Source organism: Callospermophilus lateralis, chromosome 5 (genome assembly GCF_048772815.1).
Source record: "Callospermophilus lateralis isolate mCalLat2 chromosome 5, mCalLat2.hap1, whole genome shotgun sequence".
In the NCBI taxonomy this organism is placed as follows: Eukaryota; Metazoa; Chordata; class Mammalia; order Rodentia; family Sciuridae; genus Callospermophilus; species Callospermophilus lateralis.
Genome location: NC_135309.1, coordinates 27,818,465 through 27,834,002, shown reverse-complemented (window position 1 = coordinate 27,834,002; position 15,538 = coordinate 27,818,465). Strand labels below are relative to the sequence as shown.

Sequence of the window (15,538 nt, the reverse complement as noted above, 5' to 3'; positions counted from 1 at the left end):
TCCTCCAGGTCTCTGCTCAAATATCAGTTCAACAAGGACTTCCCTGACCACCAATCATAAGCAATACCCGCCCCCTGTCCTTATAGACTCTCCAGGGAGCCTGTCCAGTCACCGGCTTGCTCACTGTCTTCCCCAGTTAGGGTGTAAGCGCCTTAAAGACAGAACGGTTGTATCCACAGCTTAACCCAGAGTGCCTGTGCTGGGGCCTGGAACTTAGAGAGGCATAGTAATGAAAAGAATGAATGAACGGGTGGAGGAGGGTGCTAACCAGAGCCTGACAAATCACTCACAGGACCTCGTTGCCCCCCAGATGTCACCGTCTTAGAGAGACTTTAACATGCCAGCTTGAAAAATCAGAAAAGCCTCTCCCCCGTTCCAAAGCTGTTTTGAATCCAGACTCACACGCTCCATGAATGAGAGGGCTTTGGGAAATAAACACACGAGGAAGTCGTGTGCAGTTGGAGTTCCGCTCACTAACACATGTTCAAAAACAAAAATCCCCATTTGGATGAAAATAGCAGGAAGCCGTCCCCCAGGGACACCTGGTGAGGTCATGCTGCTTGGCTCTGCTGCTTCCATTTTTGTCAACTCTCCTGCTTCTGCCAAATTAAGGAGGCCGGGAACCAGCCCCATCCAGCCCCAGGCACTCAGTGAAACACGGCTGGGCAGCAGGCAAGAGAACCTCACCTGCAGCCTCCTGGAACCTCACCGTGGGCCACATATATCACGGCAGCGGTGGGTGACCACTCTCCTCGCGCCCTCTAAGCCCTTCCTGAGACCACCTCATCCCATCCTCACAACCACCCTGTGCGGCTGGCTTTACTATCCTCGTTTTGTAGGTCAGGACACAGAAGTTCCAAAAAATTTGCCAGGCGTGCCATTCCATGCCTGTAATCCCGGTGACTCCAGAGGCTGAGGCAGGAGAACTGCAAATTCAAAGCCAGCCCCAACAATTTATCTCTGGACCCTACCTTAAAATGAAAAATAAAAAGGCTGGGGATGTGGCTCAAAAAAAAAAAAAGAAAGAAAGAAAGAAAGGAATCTGAAGGATGTAATGGTTTACCCCAGGTCACATTCTGTGAATCTAGAAGGAAGCCAAGAATACAAATAAGCTACCCAAGTCTTATCTCTCTTGTTTTCTTGCTGTGTGACCTTACACAAGTGCCTATCCCTGTCTGAGTCACAGTTTCAATAGCTGCATATAGACTACTGTTTTCAATGTTTTCTAAGGTGTCTTCCTGTTTTAACTTCCTATTAGATCTTGCAAAAAAATTCAAAATGGGAGGGAAGAACAAGGTCTCAAGTCCTGAGGTCTCTGCTTGGTTGATCCAACTCTTAAGTCTTTGCGCATAACACCAACACCAGAGGAAGCCTAAGGGCTGTCCTGGGGGCAGAACAGGACAGATTAAACTCAGGTGACAATAGGAAATATTTAGACCAGAACCAAAGGACTGAAGAACTAAAGCAGGCCCCTGAGAGCTTCCAGAACAATCCCTGTAAGGCTCTTTTTCCTGTAGGACCCCGGGAGACAACCAAAGAGAAGCCCTGGGCAAGGAGGTCCTGCGCCCTCTGGGGATGCAGCCAGCCAGATAGGTTCCAGGAAAATGGGAGAAAAGAAACATTCCACTAAGCCAGTAAAAGCCTAGTTACACTCTGGAGGAGAGTCGCAAAAGTAATGGCAATGCCCAGCCCTCTGTCTTCCCTAAGGCCGCCACATCCCAGGGCAGAGGAGAGATGTGAAGGAAGCCTCCTTATCACCCCAACTGCTAAGCTGTATTCGCACCACACTTGGGACACCACTCATCCTCCTCTGCAAGCATCCAGAGAGGCCAAATTTGGAATAAATTATATTGTCCCTTTGCACCCAAGCCAAGCACCATTCCCATCCTCTGGGACATGCAAGGCCCTTCTCCATCCCTTTCTTGGCAGTGATGTATTTGATTACTCATCAGCTTCCAGTGGGGGTTGGAGGCTGCCAAGAGGAGACGGGCAGCTCTCCAAGGCATGCATCCTTATCTTCAATGTCCACGTGGTGGGTGAAAGTGGGACTGTTGGTGAGGAGAGTACAGAGGCCTTCAGAATCCCTCAGGCAAGTAAGGAGAGCCACTCAGTGGCCAGGCAGACTGTGACTAGCCAAGGAAGTCCTGAGTTATGTCTACTCACCCCGCAATGATAAATCAAGACACAATTACACCTGGCGGCAAATCGATGTGGAAATGGTTCTGAGCCAGGCACTGCCCAAGGTGGATGAGGTTAGGGACCTGGAGGAGCTGGGGCCTAGTGAGGCCAGGAGACTGCAGATAGTGCCCTTATTGGCCAAATCTCAGATGTAACTGACCCAGGATAGATGGATCAGAAGTGCCCAGCGGCGGCATGCTCTGCCTGGCCCCTCTCTGCTGATTGCCTTCTCTTACTGCCAAGTGCTAGGCCTGAGCTAGTAAGGCAGCCACCTCCTGCTCATCCCCTCCATTAATCTCACATATACACCAACTAGGGCCTGCAATGAGCTCCAAGAGGCACCGGAAATATAGCTTAAGAAAGTTTAGGCAAGACGTTAGGAGTCCAGTGATTTCACAGCAAGTCAAGAGACAGTGCAAAAGCCCTATCTTGGCAAAATGCTTCCCTACGGGGACCAAGGATTGATAGCTTGGTGTCACTCCACTAAATGCTTCCTTCCCAGTGACACCTGTGTCCTTGTTGACAGAGAAGTTAATTGTTTCATTTCAGACAAAGAAGGAGTCCACTTACTCATTCTTCTCCAGGTCCAGGATCAGTTCTCGCCCCTCGGCCATTACCCTGAGCTCAGCTTTGAGTGGATGCTAAAAGGAACAACAACAACAACAAAATGTTAGTTCCTAAAAGCAGGGACCCTGGCTCCCAGGGACAGCACAGGGTCAGCACAGTGCTCACACATGGATCCACAGGAAGGGAGCAGGAAAAGGTCAATTGCATTTCCAGCCCAAACACGAACTGACTTGAGTCCCAGAATGACCCAAATCCTTCCTCCATCCGCTTTCTCCTGAGAAGCAAAGGAAAGAATCTACAAGCCAAGATGCTGTGGAGGTGCATGCGTGCGGCCTGGCCAAAGGAAACACAGGAAAGCAAGATCCTCAACAGTAAATTTCCTGGGGAGTCAGCCTTGGAGTCAAGTCCTGGCTCTGACACCTGCACCTGTGCAAACCTGGATGTGTCACCAAACCTCCCTACAACATATAATTTGAGATTCACAAAGGGCCCATGCACATGAAAATCTGCTCAACATTATGGGTGAATCATACCCCCACGCACGCTCTAAAATATATGCCATACCTGACATGAAGTCAAAGTGACAAAGATCATCTTAAACCACAAATCGTAATGTAGTAAAACAGGCATTTCGTACCCTAGGACAGGAAATTCAAATTGACACCAACCCTCTGGAAAATAATTTGACTATATGGTCCAAGAGTTTTAAAAATGGTTAAGCCATTTGATTCAGTAATATAAGACTGGCTAAAGAAGACAAATGGAAGGACAGGCAAAGGTTTGTCCACAAAGATGCTTAACATGTAGAATAATAAATAATGAAATATAACCTAAATGTCCCAAAATAGAATGTTCAAATAAACAATGACTCATTCATAGGATAGAACACTAGAAAGTCATTGAAAACAGGGATTTTAAGTAATTTTTAAATTACTAAGAAAGTTTACACAATAAGCATTAGGCAAAAGGCTTCAAATTTAACACTGTATATTTTATTCAAATACATTTTTGTAAGACGGGTATGTAAAGTGTGCATGCCTGTAATCTTAGCAACTTAGAAGGCTGAGGCAGAAGGATCACAAGCTAGAGGCCAGCCCCAAGCACCTTGGTGAGAACCTTAGCAACTTATCAAAATAAAAAGGCTAGGGATGTGGCTCAGTGGCAAAGCACCCCTGGGTTCAATCGCCAATACCAAAAATAAATAAATATGTTTTATAAAAAAGGAGGGGTCATGAAAATAGAAGGAAGGCCAGTGGAGTAGAGGAAGGGGACCAAGGGAAAGGACAAGGGAGGGAAAAGGGAGGTAGTGACAAATGAAATTGGCCAAGTTTTGTGCATGTTCAAATATGTCACAATGTGTCCTACTTTTATATATAATTACAATGCCCCAATTAAAAATTAGTTAAAAACAAAATAAGCAAAAAAATACTTAGGGATATATATATATATATATATATATATATATATATATACACACACACTTTTGTAAAGAGAAAAGGTAGAGAGAAATAAACCTAAAGGTGACCACAGTTTCTCTAAGCAGTGGGATCATGAGTTAACTTTATTTTCTTTTGTACTTCTTTCCATATATTTATAATTGCTTATATCATTTAAGAATAGAAAATTCAAATAAATTTGAAAGTTAAATCATAATAAACCTACATCATAATAAACATTCTTTGGGATTTATTTATTTATTTATTTATACAGGGGTGCTTTACCACTGAGCTCCATCCCCAGCTTTTATATTTTTATTTTGAGACAGGGTCTCACTAAGTTGCTGAGGCTGGCCTACAATTTGTGAGCCCCCTGCCTCAACCTCCTGAGTTGCTGGGAATGTTACCAGGTGTCACATGTTGGAGTTTTCTAACTTGGAACCAAGGAACTGATAAATTCTTAAAGTCCCTTCAATCCACAAACGTCCTTATGGAGCTTCTACCCCTTTTAAGGGTGACTCTAACTTAGTTCTGGCCTCTCTGAGAAAGTGGGTCACCTGTTCTGTCACTTCTGGTTAGGCACCTGCGTTTTTCTAGCACATTCTTTCTTCCTTGTAGCAAAGCCCACTCCCCCCATTAGGGTCCAGCATCCCTGATGAACTCTGAATGTTCCAATACCGACTCTTGGGCAACCTACCTATTGCCTAATTAATCCTATTACCTCATTTTAAGAAGGGACATTGCAAACCCTGGGGCAGGAAGCTGGGGGATATGTTTGCCCAATCACTTTCACTAAAAGATTCACCTCTCCGTTTCTGCCACCTTGATTCAGCTTTGCCAGCACCTATTCTGGTAGCAAGGTCCTTTGCCACTTTTACTCCAGGGAACTCCAGAGCAAGTGCCCTGCCCAGTCACACTGAGCACCAGGGACGCAGCCCCACGTGAGCATTTGAGAAAGAGCACACAGCGACAGAGCTGTGGCAATTATCCAAGAGGTAGACAACCACGTGAGGCCCACGTAAAAAAAGACTGTTGGCACACTCGCAGCACTATCACCTCTCCCCCAAAGAGACACGAGCTGCCCCATGAGTACTAAAACTTATTTTTATATGGGGAATCCAAAAATAATTCTCTCTGCTCTGGAAGGTGCTTAGACACTGATACTTAAAATAAGATGTTCCTTGTTTCCAGGGGACATTTGAAACAAAACAATGAAAGTACATTTTGAGGATCTATGAAGCTTCCCTGTCCAGCCCTCCTGACCAGCTCTTCTCTTGTAACTCGGGCTCTGTGCTGGGGAGGGGCAGCATCAGCTCTCCCAGGAAACCTAGGGAGCTGACCCTCTGTGAAAATTGCCCAAGGGAAGGGTCAAAAGTCCTTTGTGTTTAGGGCTAGACTAAATAGATCTTCAGCTCTATAAGTTATTGGAAACCTGACCTATACGTTTATATGCACCTTAAAAGCCAGCAGAGCATTTAGTATCTCAGAGTCTAACTGATGTTTAGCAAATGAATGAAATACATAATAGGAGACCTGAATGAAATCCAGCTTTGATTTCCTCTCTCTCTCCCTCCCTCTCTCTCTCTCTCTCTCCCTCCCTCCCTCCATCCCTCCTTCTCTCTGACATTCATTCAACAAATATTTATGGTGCTCACTATTCCCTCAGAACACAATAGCCCACGTTCTGGGCAGACAATGGTTGGGAACAAAGACAGGATTTGGTCCTCTGCTTTGTTCCTTAGCCCTTCCTGAGGATGCCTGGCATCTCACATCTGGAAGGAACAAAGAAGACTCTATAAAAAGTATCAGATCCATTCCTCAGGCAATAACAGTGGGTTGAAATATCCAAGATCTGAATTCTTAAAAATAATCTGCTCTAGGATGGCCATTCATTAATTTGTCTAGATTTGTTCCTGAAATTATTTTCAGCCTTTCCTACTTTTTGACAAAATGATTTGCTGCTTTTAGGCCAAAATGTCCTTGCTTTTATCTCCCCTAAGTTTTTCATTGTGAGTTCCCCTAATAAACCCATGCGGAGCATTTGGGGACATGTGTGTACCACTCTCACTATAACTTAGAGAAAGCTAGGCATTTCTCCTCTCCACTCAGTTTCCAGACTCAAAAGCCACAATGTCTTAAGTCTTTCCTGATGCATCTCTCTCCTGCTATCATCTTGCTTCTGAGTGCTGATAAATCACACACCGTTTGAACCCAGGGCTCCTAGAAGCCAGTCCTTGTCTCCAGTTTTCCTCCTGCTTATTCCCTCTAAGATGCATTTTACAAATGAGGAAGCTCAAGTTCTTTAGATCACATAGCAGGCTACTTCCATGTAGCAGATTCCTTTCTGCTCTTCATGTCTCACTTTCAGCAGTGAACCCCAGAACCAGAAACAATGTCCTAGACACACAGGTCCCAATATTTTCAGTTTTGTTCCCAATCACCTTGATAAAGCCTCCACATTTTGCTGGTGTTCTGGCCCAAGGGGACTATAGGATTTTAACATACATTTCTCAGGCCTAGGTCAAGCCCTGCTTCTTATTAAAAATAGTTTAGATCCAGGATAGTAGCAAAAACCTGTAATCTCAGCTACTCAGGAGGCTGAACCAGGAGGATCACAAATTTGAGGCTGACCTGGGCAACTTACCAAGGCCCTTTCTCAAAATCTTTTTTTTTTTTTAAAGGGCTGCAAATATAGCTCAGTGATAGAGCACTTGTCTAGCATGTGTGAGACGCTGGTTCAATCACCAGTACCACACACACAAAAAAAGAAAGATTAGGAGTTTAGATTAGCCCTTTTCTATCCAAACCCATAATCCTGTTAACAAAACAAAGCACCTATTATGCAAAGCAAAAATTAAAATGACAATATTTAATATATTCCAATCAAAAGTGATTTCCATGACACTATTACATTGGCACTTTTTTTGTGTGTCAGCATTAGTGTGAATTTCCATTTTTCTCAACTGATAGCATTTGGAATTTTCTAGAAGTTTGTCATACAGTGAAGGAAAGTCCCATTGAAGATATCCAAAACCAACCCAGAGAGGATCAAGTGAGAAAACCAGAACCAGTGGTAATGACTGGGCCTCCAAGAGCGCTTAGTACCCAAGCCTCACCGAGTTGTCAACTCCTGCCCCTGAAGATGAGAGCTTGAGACTCTTACCTTTCCTTTCATGGGGCTTTCTGAAGTCTTCCACTGAGGTATTATGAGTTCATGCTGTAGCTGGGGGCTGCCTTCTTCACTTCCTCCTGCCAATACAAGATGCAGAACCATGGGAAGCCGACCCTCCATACCTTAGCCAAGCCATACATGTACTTTCTGTGACAACTACTGCCACCTGGAGAGAACTCTGCAGGGGGTCTTCAGAAGACCGGCTGGTTGCAGGTTCTTGATACTCCTCCGCAGCTGTGGACTCTTCCAGGTGTTGGTTATAAAGTGGTGAACAGGACAAACAAGGTCTTTGTACTCACCAAATCTACCTTACAGAGGTGAGAGACAGAAAAGGAACAAACACTGTGGTGCTAAGTGCCCTGAAGAAAATAAAATAGGGTCATGGAATACAGACACCTACCTGGTGCTTATTTGAGACAGAGGGGGAAGTGTCCCCAGGAGAGCAATCCCCCCAGCTAGTGCAATGCCTGGCCAGAAATGGACTTGGCCTAAGGAATGAGAAGGTAGAGGTAGCTAGAGAGTGAAAGGAAGTCAGTAAGAGAGTGGTCAGCAAGACAGCTGTGGGTCTGATAAATGTAAAGCCATGGAAAGTGCCTGGATCTTATTATAAATAGACGTGGAAGGCAATGGATGTTTTAAACACAGTGCAATCTGATCTGCATTAGGTTTAAAAAGATCACTCTGTCTGCTGAGTGGAGAATGGGAGTGGGGGGATGGGGAAACATGGAGGGGCTGGGAGTAGAAGCAGGAAGGAGGCTGGAGACTAGCAGGAGCCCTGGTGAGGGATGACAGTGGCTCAGACTTGAATGACATCAGTGGAGAGGAATGAAGTGGTGGGATTCTGGGTATAAGCTAGAGGTTAAACTCAAGGGTATTGTTCCCACTGAGCTTTGGTTTTCTCATTGAGGATAATGATACCCACCTGCCCATCTCACAATGTTTGGGGGGAAAGTCAATGTGAAATTCCTTTCCCACTGGAGAGAAATCACATGTAACTTGAGCTTCCTAATGGCAAGTTTGCATATGTATTTTACTTCCTACTCAACAAATCATTCTCACGCCAACCCTGAGAAGTAGACAGCAGTATTTCTAGATTGCAAGAAAGGGAATTAAAATTACAGGGTAGAGATATTCAAGGGGAAGAGCAGATATTAAACACGGGTTCCAGATTATCTTAATGAAATGAGAATTTCCTAAGACCTAAGCAAATTAGTCTCAAGAAGAAGCTAAGCCCAAAGGACTTCTGGGGATGGGGGTAAAGGCTCCAAAACTATTCATTCTAAATCAACCCTATCAATTACATAGAATGTAATGAGTGATATAAAAGATGGCTGTAGTTCCATTAGAGTTTTTTTAAAGGGCTAATTATGATTAATTATGATTTATTATTATCTTTCAGATTAATGAGATGATATACTTGCAATCAAAATATATCATAATGGTGGAATGAGATGAATATCTTTACCCTAGGTACATGTATGAAGACATGAATGGTTTGACTTTACATTGTGTACAATCAGAGAAATGAAAAAATTGTGCTCCATTTGGGTATTATGAACTGAAACGCATTCTGCTGTCATGTATAAGAAATTAGAATTAAAAATTTTTTAAAATCATAAAAAATAATTTATTCAACTAGCATTAGCTTTCTAACACAAGTAAAAAAAAATCAGAAGCAACACATTACCAAATATTTTTTGAGTTCTTGACTATGTGCTGGGTACTATGCTAGGTGCTTAATACTCATGGGGGGAAAAGACAGGCACAATCCCTATCCTAAATCTAGATTATTTAAACAAAAAGGAATTATATGATATTTAATGGAATATTTAAAGGCACTAACAATCAAAATTTAAAGGCACTAACAATCAAAAAGTTGGTACAAACTTGGAAACAAGGCAAGGAGAAAGCAGAACTCTCTCTAGTGTCAGATTGGAACCCTCCCAAGGATTACTGACTTATCTAAAAGAATGTACCTTTGACTTTTTATTCACTATTGACTAAAAGCCTATACTCCATAAAGATACATATGAACTACAGTTTTCTCTTGGGAAGATACAAATGATTTTGCCATGGTAGAAAGATGACCAAGAATTACGGTTATTTTATGCTTGGGCCATCCACCACTTCTGTATCTGTCTTAGTCACAAGATTTCAACACTCTTTCTCCAATACCTTTATGACCCTGTTACTGTAATTCTCCTTTCCACCAACTTTACCTCCTATTCATTGCCTTATTAATGAATTGAGTACATCTGTGCCACATTAGTATGAGTCCAGTTTCTAACTTTTTGAAAATTATATTTCTGCAGTCTCTTGATGGAATTTGTAGTCATAAAAAGTATGTTTTTTGTTTTTTGTTTTTTTCAGCATGATGGAGCATGCCTGTAATCCCAGTAAATGTAGAAGCTGAGGCAGGAAGATCGCAAGTTTGAGGCCAGCCTCAGCAAGTTCGCAAGACCCTCAGCATCTCAGTGAGACCCTGTGTCAAAATTTAAATAAAAATGAAAAGGTGTAGGAATGTAGTTCTGTGGTAAAGCAAGGGTTTAATCCCCAGTACCAAAAAAGTAAAGAAAAAAATAGTTGTAGTTTTGGAGATCGTAATGATTTGGAAAATGCTTGTAATGTGAAGTGAAAACTGCAAGACACAAAAACTTTATGGTACGATTCCAATGTTATCAATATATACTTTTAGGCACACAAGAAGACGATAGGGGAAAACAAGAATATTAATAGCAACTGTGAATTGGGGATTGCATGTCATTTCATTTCTTTTCCACTTTTTATTACTTCCCAGGTTATTGTACAGCTAAGGTCTGTGAGGATTGTGAGGACTCAGCACTGATTTTCTTGTCCTTTCTGCCTTTTCTCCCGCAAGAAGCACAGACTCATGCCTCCTACTGGACTTCAAAATCAGAGACGAATAGAACCTAGTTCCCTCTTTCTCAAGAAGACCCTAACCATGGAGGAATTACGGAATTTCTCATTTCTTGGACTTACCCGTGAAGCCCCAGGGCCATGATTTCCCTTTTGGCACAAGAGCTTTAAAAGGCGGTTCCATCCGCCCGCGGACGCGCGGGAGGACCTTGGGATCTCGCACTGCAAGCTCCGCACGGTCCCGGCCAGCACAGCCTCCTTGCTCTACCTCGGCTGAGAATGCAGCCTGTCCAGGCCCCACCCGGCCCGCTCTCTCTTGATTTAAAAACGCTGACAGTTGGTCCTGCAAGCGTCGGTCTGGAGTCTGCCCAGCCCGTCTGCGGCGGCGGCAGAGTGAGGGCTAAGGTTTCTGGGGTCATAGAGAGAACACGGTCACCGCCCCCTGGGGAGCGCCTCTGAGATCAACCCAGAGAAAGAGTGATGTCTGGGAAACTAGTTGTGAGAACAGTAGAGTTCACCGAACATCAAAGCTTTAAGCACTGAGTCCAATCCCTTTACTTTACAGAAGGGGAAACTGAGGCCGGGTGAGGTCGGATAGGATGGAAAGAGAGCCCCGGTTTCCAGCCTGCACAACCTCAATCTGTGGCAGAGCTATGGGCAAGTCCTTTCCCTTTTGTGAGCCTCGGTTTCTCATCTGTGTAAGGGGTGCGCTGGACTTGGCCTTTATTCAGTAGGGTGGTGGGGTGGTTCAATGGTTATCGCCAGTTCCAGGGTCTGCACATCACAACAGGCGATACCCAGCGAGACACCTTACCAGCAAGTCCCGGGGGCATTTTATTTTCTCCCACCTGCCTGCGCCTGGCACAGAGCATGGTGCTAGGGGGCTGCTCTCCAGGCCGCGTGGGCAGAAGGTTGGGATGCTGGAGCACGGCCAGGGCACTGGACACTAGAGACAGGCGGAGCGAGGATGAGGGACCATGAGAAAAGAGGAGAGATCAGGAGAGCAGCGGAAAGAGAAGCCAAAAGCAGAAAAACAGAGGAAGGAGAAGGAGAGGGGAAGGCAAGCCAGCGAGAGGACCGGCTGTTTTCTGCTAGCGCCAGGTCTCCCCGATCTCCACTACCTCCCGGGGGGCACCAAGTGGAAACAAAGCCTGGAATCCTAGGCTTGGGGCGGCCGAGGCGCAGGCCCCGGGGAGTTGCAAGGGGGAGCAGAAATCGCAGTCCCGACGCTCGGGGGTCGGGGGAGACTCCCAGCTCCCTGAGCCACGCAGCCCACCCTCCTCCATCACCCCCAACGCCCCGCCACTTACTTCTCGTCCATCCCAGCTCCCGAGCCGCCCGCGGCCGGAGCAGCTGCAGAACCAGAGCCAGCAAGCAGAGCCGGGCGGCGCCCGCGCCCCCGGGCATGGTGACGGCGGCCCCTCGCTCTCCGTGCTCACACGCCCTCTGCCATGCCTGCCCCCGGCCCAGCGGCAGTGGCGGCGCGTCTGGAACCGACCGCTCGCCTAAAAGCCTCGGCTCCCGGCTCCCAGCCCTCTGCCGAGACGCTCCGCCCCCAGCCCCGCGGGGCTCGGCCAGGGGGATGGAGGAGGGGAGGCGCGGCCGGGAGGGGGCTTTGGGACTGGCCAGGGGAGGAGCCGACGAAACCCCTGGGTAGCCAGGCTGACTCAGATGAAGGGGACTTCCGCTAGGGTCACCCGAGCCCACGGAGGAGACGGATTCACGGTGGATGCGGCCTGGGGAGAGTCGGGGGCTAGGGTTTGTTAAGAGTAAAACTAGACCCCTCGTTGCATCGCGGTCGGTTGACTCAGTCCTGCACTGTGCTAGTTGCTGTGGGTGACAGAGGCAGCGGACCCAGCGCTGTGCGCCCCCCCCCGCCCCCCCCCCCCGAGGCCGCCACTCTTGGAGGCAGGCTCCTAAAGAGTTAACCCAACCACTAGGCACGGAGAACTAAGTGCTACATGGAGTTGTTTTCTTAGCAGGACACAAATCAAGGAGCCAGCCATTTCTTCTGGCTGGGGGAGGGGGGTAAAGATCAGGAATCCCAAGGGGAAGACATCTGAGCTCCGGAGGAGGAGAAATGGAACACTAGGCGGAAGCATCAGACTGGACGAACTGCTGGGGCCAGAAAGCCCAAGGACCTTGGAGGGGTAGGGGGCAGAATTCCCGATGGTGAGGGTAAAGGGTTTGGGATGAAATAGAAGATGAGACCCAAAATAGCGACCATCACTTACTGACTACTTATCTCTAAAATGAGAAAATCACAGTTAGGAGTATCAGACCCTACCCTCAGCACCTTATGTATACTAATTTAACATAATAAAGGCCTGTTATTTTTTCTTTCCATATGTTTATTGGTGCATTGTAGTTGTACACAATGATGGGATTTGTTGTTACATATTCATACATGCACACAATATAACAATATAGTTTGGCCAACATCACTCCCCAGCACTTCCTCCTGCCTCTCCTCCTCCCATTCCCTCCTTGCCTCTACTGACCTGCCTTTGATTTTTCATTAGATTCCCTACCCCCCACTTCTTTTCCCTTTTCCTCTTTAGCTTCCACTTATAAGAGAAAACATGTGACCCTTGACCTTCTGAGTTTGGTTTATTTTCCTTAACATAATGGTCTCAAGTTCCATCCATTTTCCTGCATATGACATAATTTGACTTTTCTTTATGGTTGAATAAGACTCCATTGTGTGTATATAACACATTTTCTTTATCCATTCATCTGCTAATGCTTCCATAGTTAAGTTATTGTGAATTGTGCTGCCACAAACATGGGTATGCATGCATCACTGTGGTATAGTGACTTCAATTCTTTAGGATGAATACCAAGGAGGGGTTCAAATGTTGGTTCCATGTAAAGTTTGTTATTGGCCTTTATATGTACTTTACTGCATACTTTATCTCTTAATTAATTCACTAATCCTATAGAGTAGGATTAGTGAATTAATTAAGAGTATTATCCCTATTTAGAAATGAGAAAATCAAACCTGAGAGGCTAACTAAGTCAGGGTCTGGAATCATACCCAGATCTTTACAACTTCAGGATCCAAAGTAACCCACCTTATTTTTGCCATGGAGAAACTGATAACCAGAGAAAAGTGATTTGTCTAAGATCCTTTAGCAAAGCTCAGTTCTAAAAATGAGGCCCCAGACATCCTATGAATCTCTTCCTTCCACTGAGCCTCATTGATCAAGCCCAGATTTGTACAGTTGAACAAAATGTTATGTGTTAGGAAGACCAAAGAACTCCTGAAAACCATGATAGGTGTGTCAAAGCCTGCCTATGGTTCCCCAGGAGGAAAATAAAATATGTAGTTCTGGTCCTTGGTGTGGATAGGACTGTATAAGTCTCATCCAGTTGCCATAATAAAATACCACAGACAGTGGCTTAAACAGCTGAAATTATTATCTCACAGTTCTGGAGGCTTGAAGTCTCAAGTTCCAAGTGTAGTCAGAGTTGGTTTCTGGTGAGGCTTCTCTTCCTGCCTTGTAGATGGCTGACTTCTCACTGTGTCCTCACATGGACTCTCTATATGTGCAGAGAAAGCACGGTTTGGTGTCTCTTCCTCTTCTTTTAAGGACACCAGTGCTAGCCTAGCAGGATCTCACTCTTCTGAACTTATGTAACCTTATAGACCTTATCTCCAAATATAGTCACATTTAGGGGTTAGGGTCTTGCTAAGTTGCCTCGGCTGGCCTCAAACTTGAAAAACACCTGCCTCAGCCGCCTGAGTAATACACCACCACTCCTGGCAAAAAAGTTCACTATTTCTTAAAGCTCTGCAATCTCTTTGCTGGATGGTCTGCCCTCAGGTCCACTGGCACAACAGTGTCATCCGCACAGTCCTAAGCAGTGGACTCCCTCCCATAGCTCTTTGCCACAGCCCTGCCCCTGAAGTACTGGACCCAAAGAAGAGAGGGTCCAACTTATAGAACAGCCTTGCTCTTTGGGCCCATGGAGGGAGTGGCAGCACAGTTGATCTCTGAAATGCCTTAAGGGTCATTCTTCCCTTTTCTTTTTTTGGGGGGTGGGGGTACTGGGGATTGAACCCAGGGCACTTCACCTCTAAGCTATATCTCCAATCCCTTTTTATTTTTTTATTTTGCTATAGGCTATCACTAAGTTGCTGAGGCTGCCTTGAACTTGCAATCCTACTACCTCAGCCTTCTGAGTCACTGGGATTATTGGCAGGTGCCATTCTTGAAGGATAAAGCAAGTTCTAAGCCTAAAAGCTCTATTGCCCTGTTCTGCAGAATTCCAGAATTCCTAGAGCTTTCCTTTATTTTATCCTGATTCTGTTCCCTTTGATCCAAACTGGTAGTGTCTTTGCTTGTACAATCCTATCCCAATGCCTGACTTCTGCTAAAAATGGGGTTAATCTTACAGAGCAATTTTTTCAGCCACAATCTTGGTGTTCACTCCACAATATGCTTTCTCATCTTTTACAATATGAATGGGCTGAAATTTTCAAGTTCTGGTTCTTCTGGGCTTGGCAATTCCTTCACTGTATATCCCCTCTCCCACATTTTGCACAAGCATCCAGGAGAAACCAGGCTACACCTTCAACTCTTTGTTTAGGAATCTCTGCAACTAAATAAGTGTCTAAATTTGTCACTCACAATTTCTACTTTGGACAAAACACTAGAACACAATTCAGTCAAGTCCTTTGCCACTTTATAACAAGGGTCACCTTTCCTCTATTTTTTTTTTAATTTTAGTTGTTGATAGACCTTTATTTTATTTATTTATATGCAGTGATGAGAATTGAACCCAGTGCCTCACACATGACAGGCAAGTAGGCTATCTTGAGCCCTAGCCCCAGCCCACCTTTCCTCTATTCTAATAACATGTCTCGTTGCCATCTGAGTTGTCACTAGAATCACCTTTAACATGTACATTTCTATTACATTATGTTCATGGTGATAGATGTGTTTCCCAAGATTATAGAAGCTTTCTCTATAACTCTTCTTCCTGAACCTTTGCCAGAATCATCTTTAACATCCACTTTTCTACCAACAGTCCTTCGAGGTAATCCAGGCTTTTTCTAGCATGGACCTCCAAGTTCATCCAGCCTCTACCCATTACCCAGTTCCAAAGCCAATTCCATATTGTTACGGAAGCACCATTAGTATTAGTATTAGTCTGCTAAGGCTAACAAAACACCACAGTCCAAATGGCCTACACAACAGAAACTTACCTTCTCTCAGTTTTGAAGATTAGAAGTCCAAGATGAAGATGCCATCAGGGTTGGTTTCTGGTGAGGTCTCTCTGCCTTATGGTCACGTTGCAGGTC

General features: G+C 45.2%; 1 protein-coding gene across 1 annotated transcript in view; it reads right to left on the bottom strand.

The window, feature by feature from the left end:
* Adam19 (ADAM metallopeptidase domain 19) overlaps positions 1-11,722 on the bottom strand; it is an 85,001-nt gene extending 73,279 nt beyond the window's left edge. The window contains exons 1-3 of the mRNA XM_076856392.2: positions 11,541-11,722; positions 7,345-7,430; positions 2,749-2,819 (exon numbers count right to left, since the gene is read on the bottom strand). Of these exons, the coding sequence (XP_076712507.1) occupies positions 2,749-2,819; positions 7,345-7,430; positions 11,541-11,637 (254 nt within the window). The 5' untranslated portion in view covers positions 11,638-11,722. The remainder of the gene's footprint in view (positions 1-2,748; positions 2,820-7,344; positions 7,431-11,540) is intronic.
* Between the last annotated feature and the right edge of the window lie 3,816 nt (positions 11,723-15,538).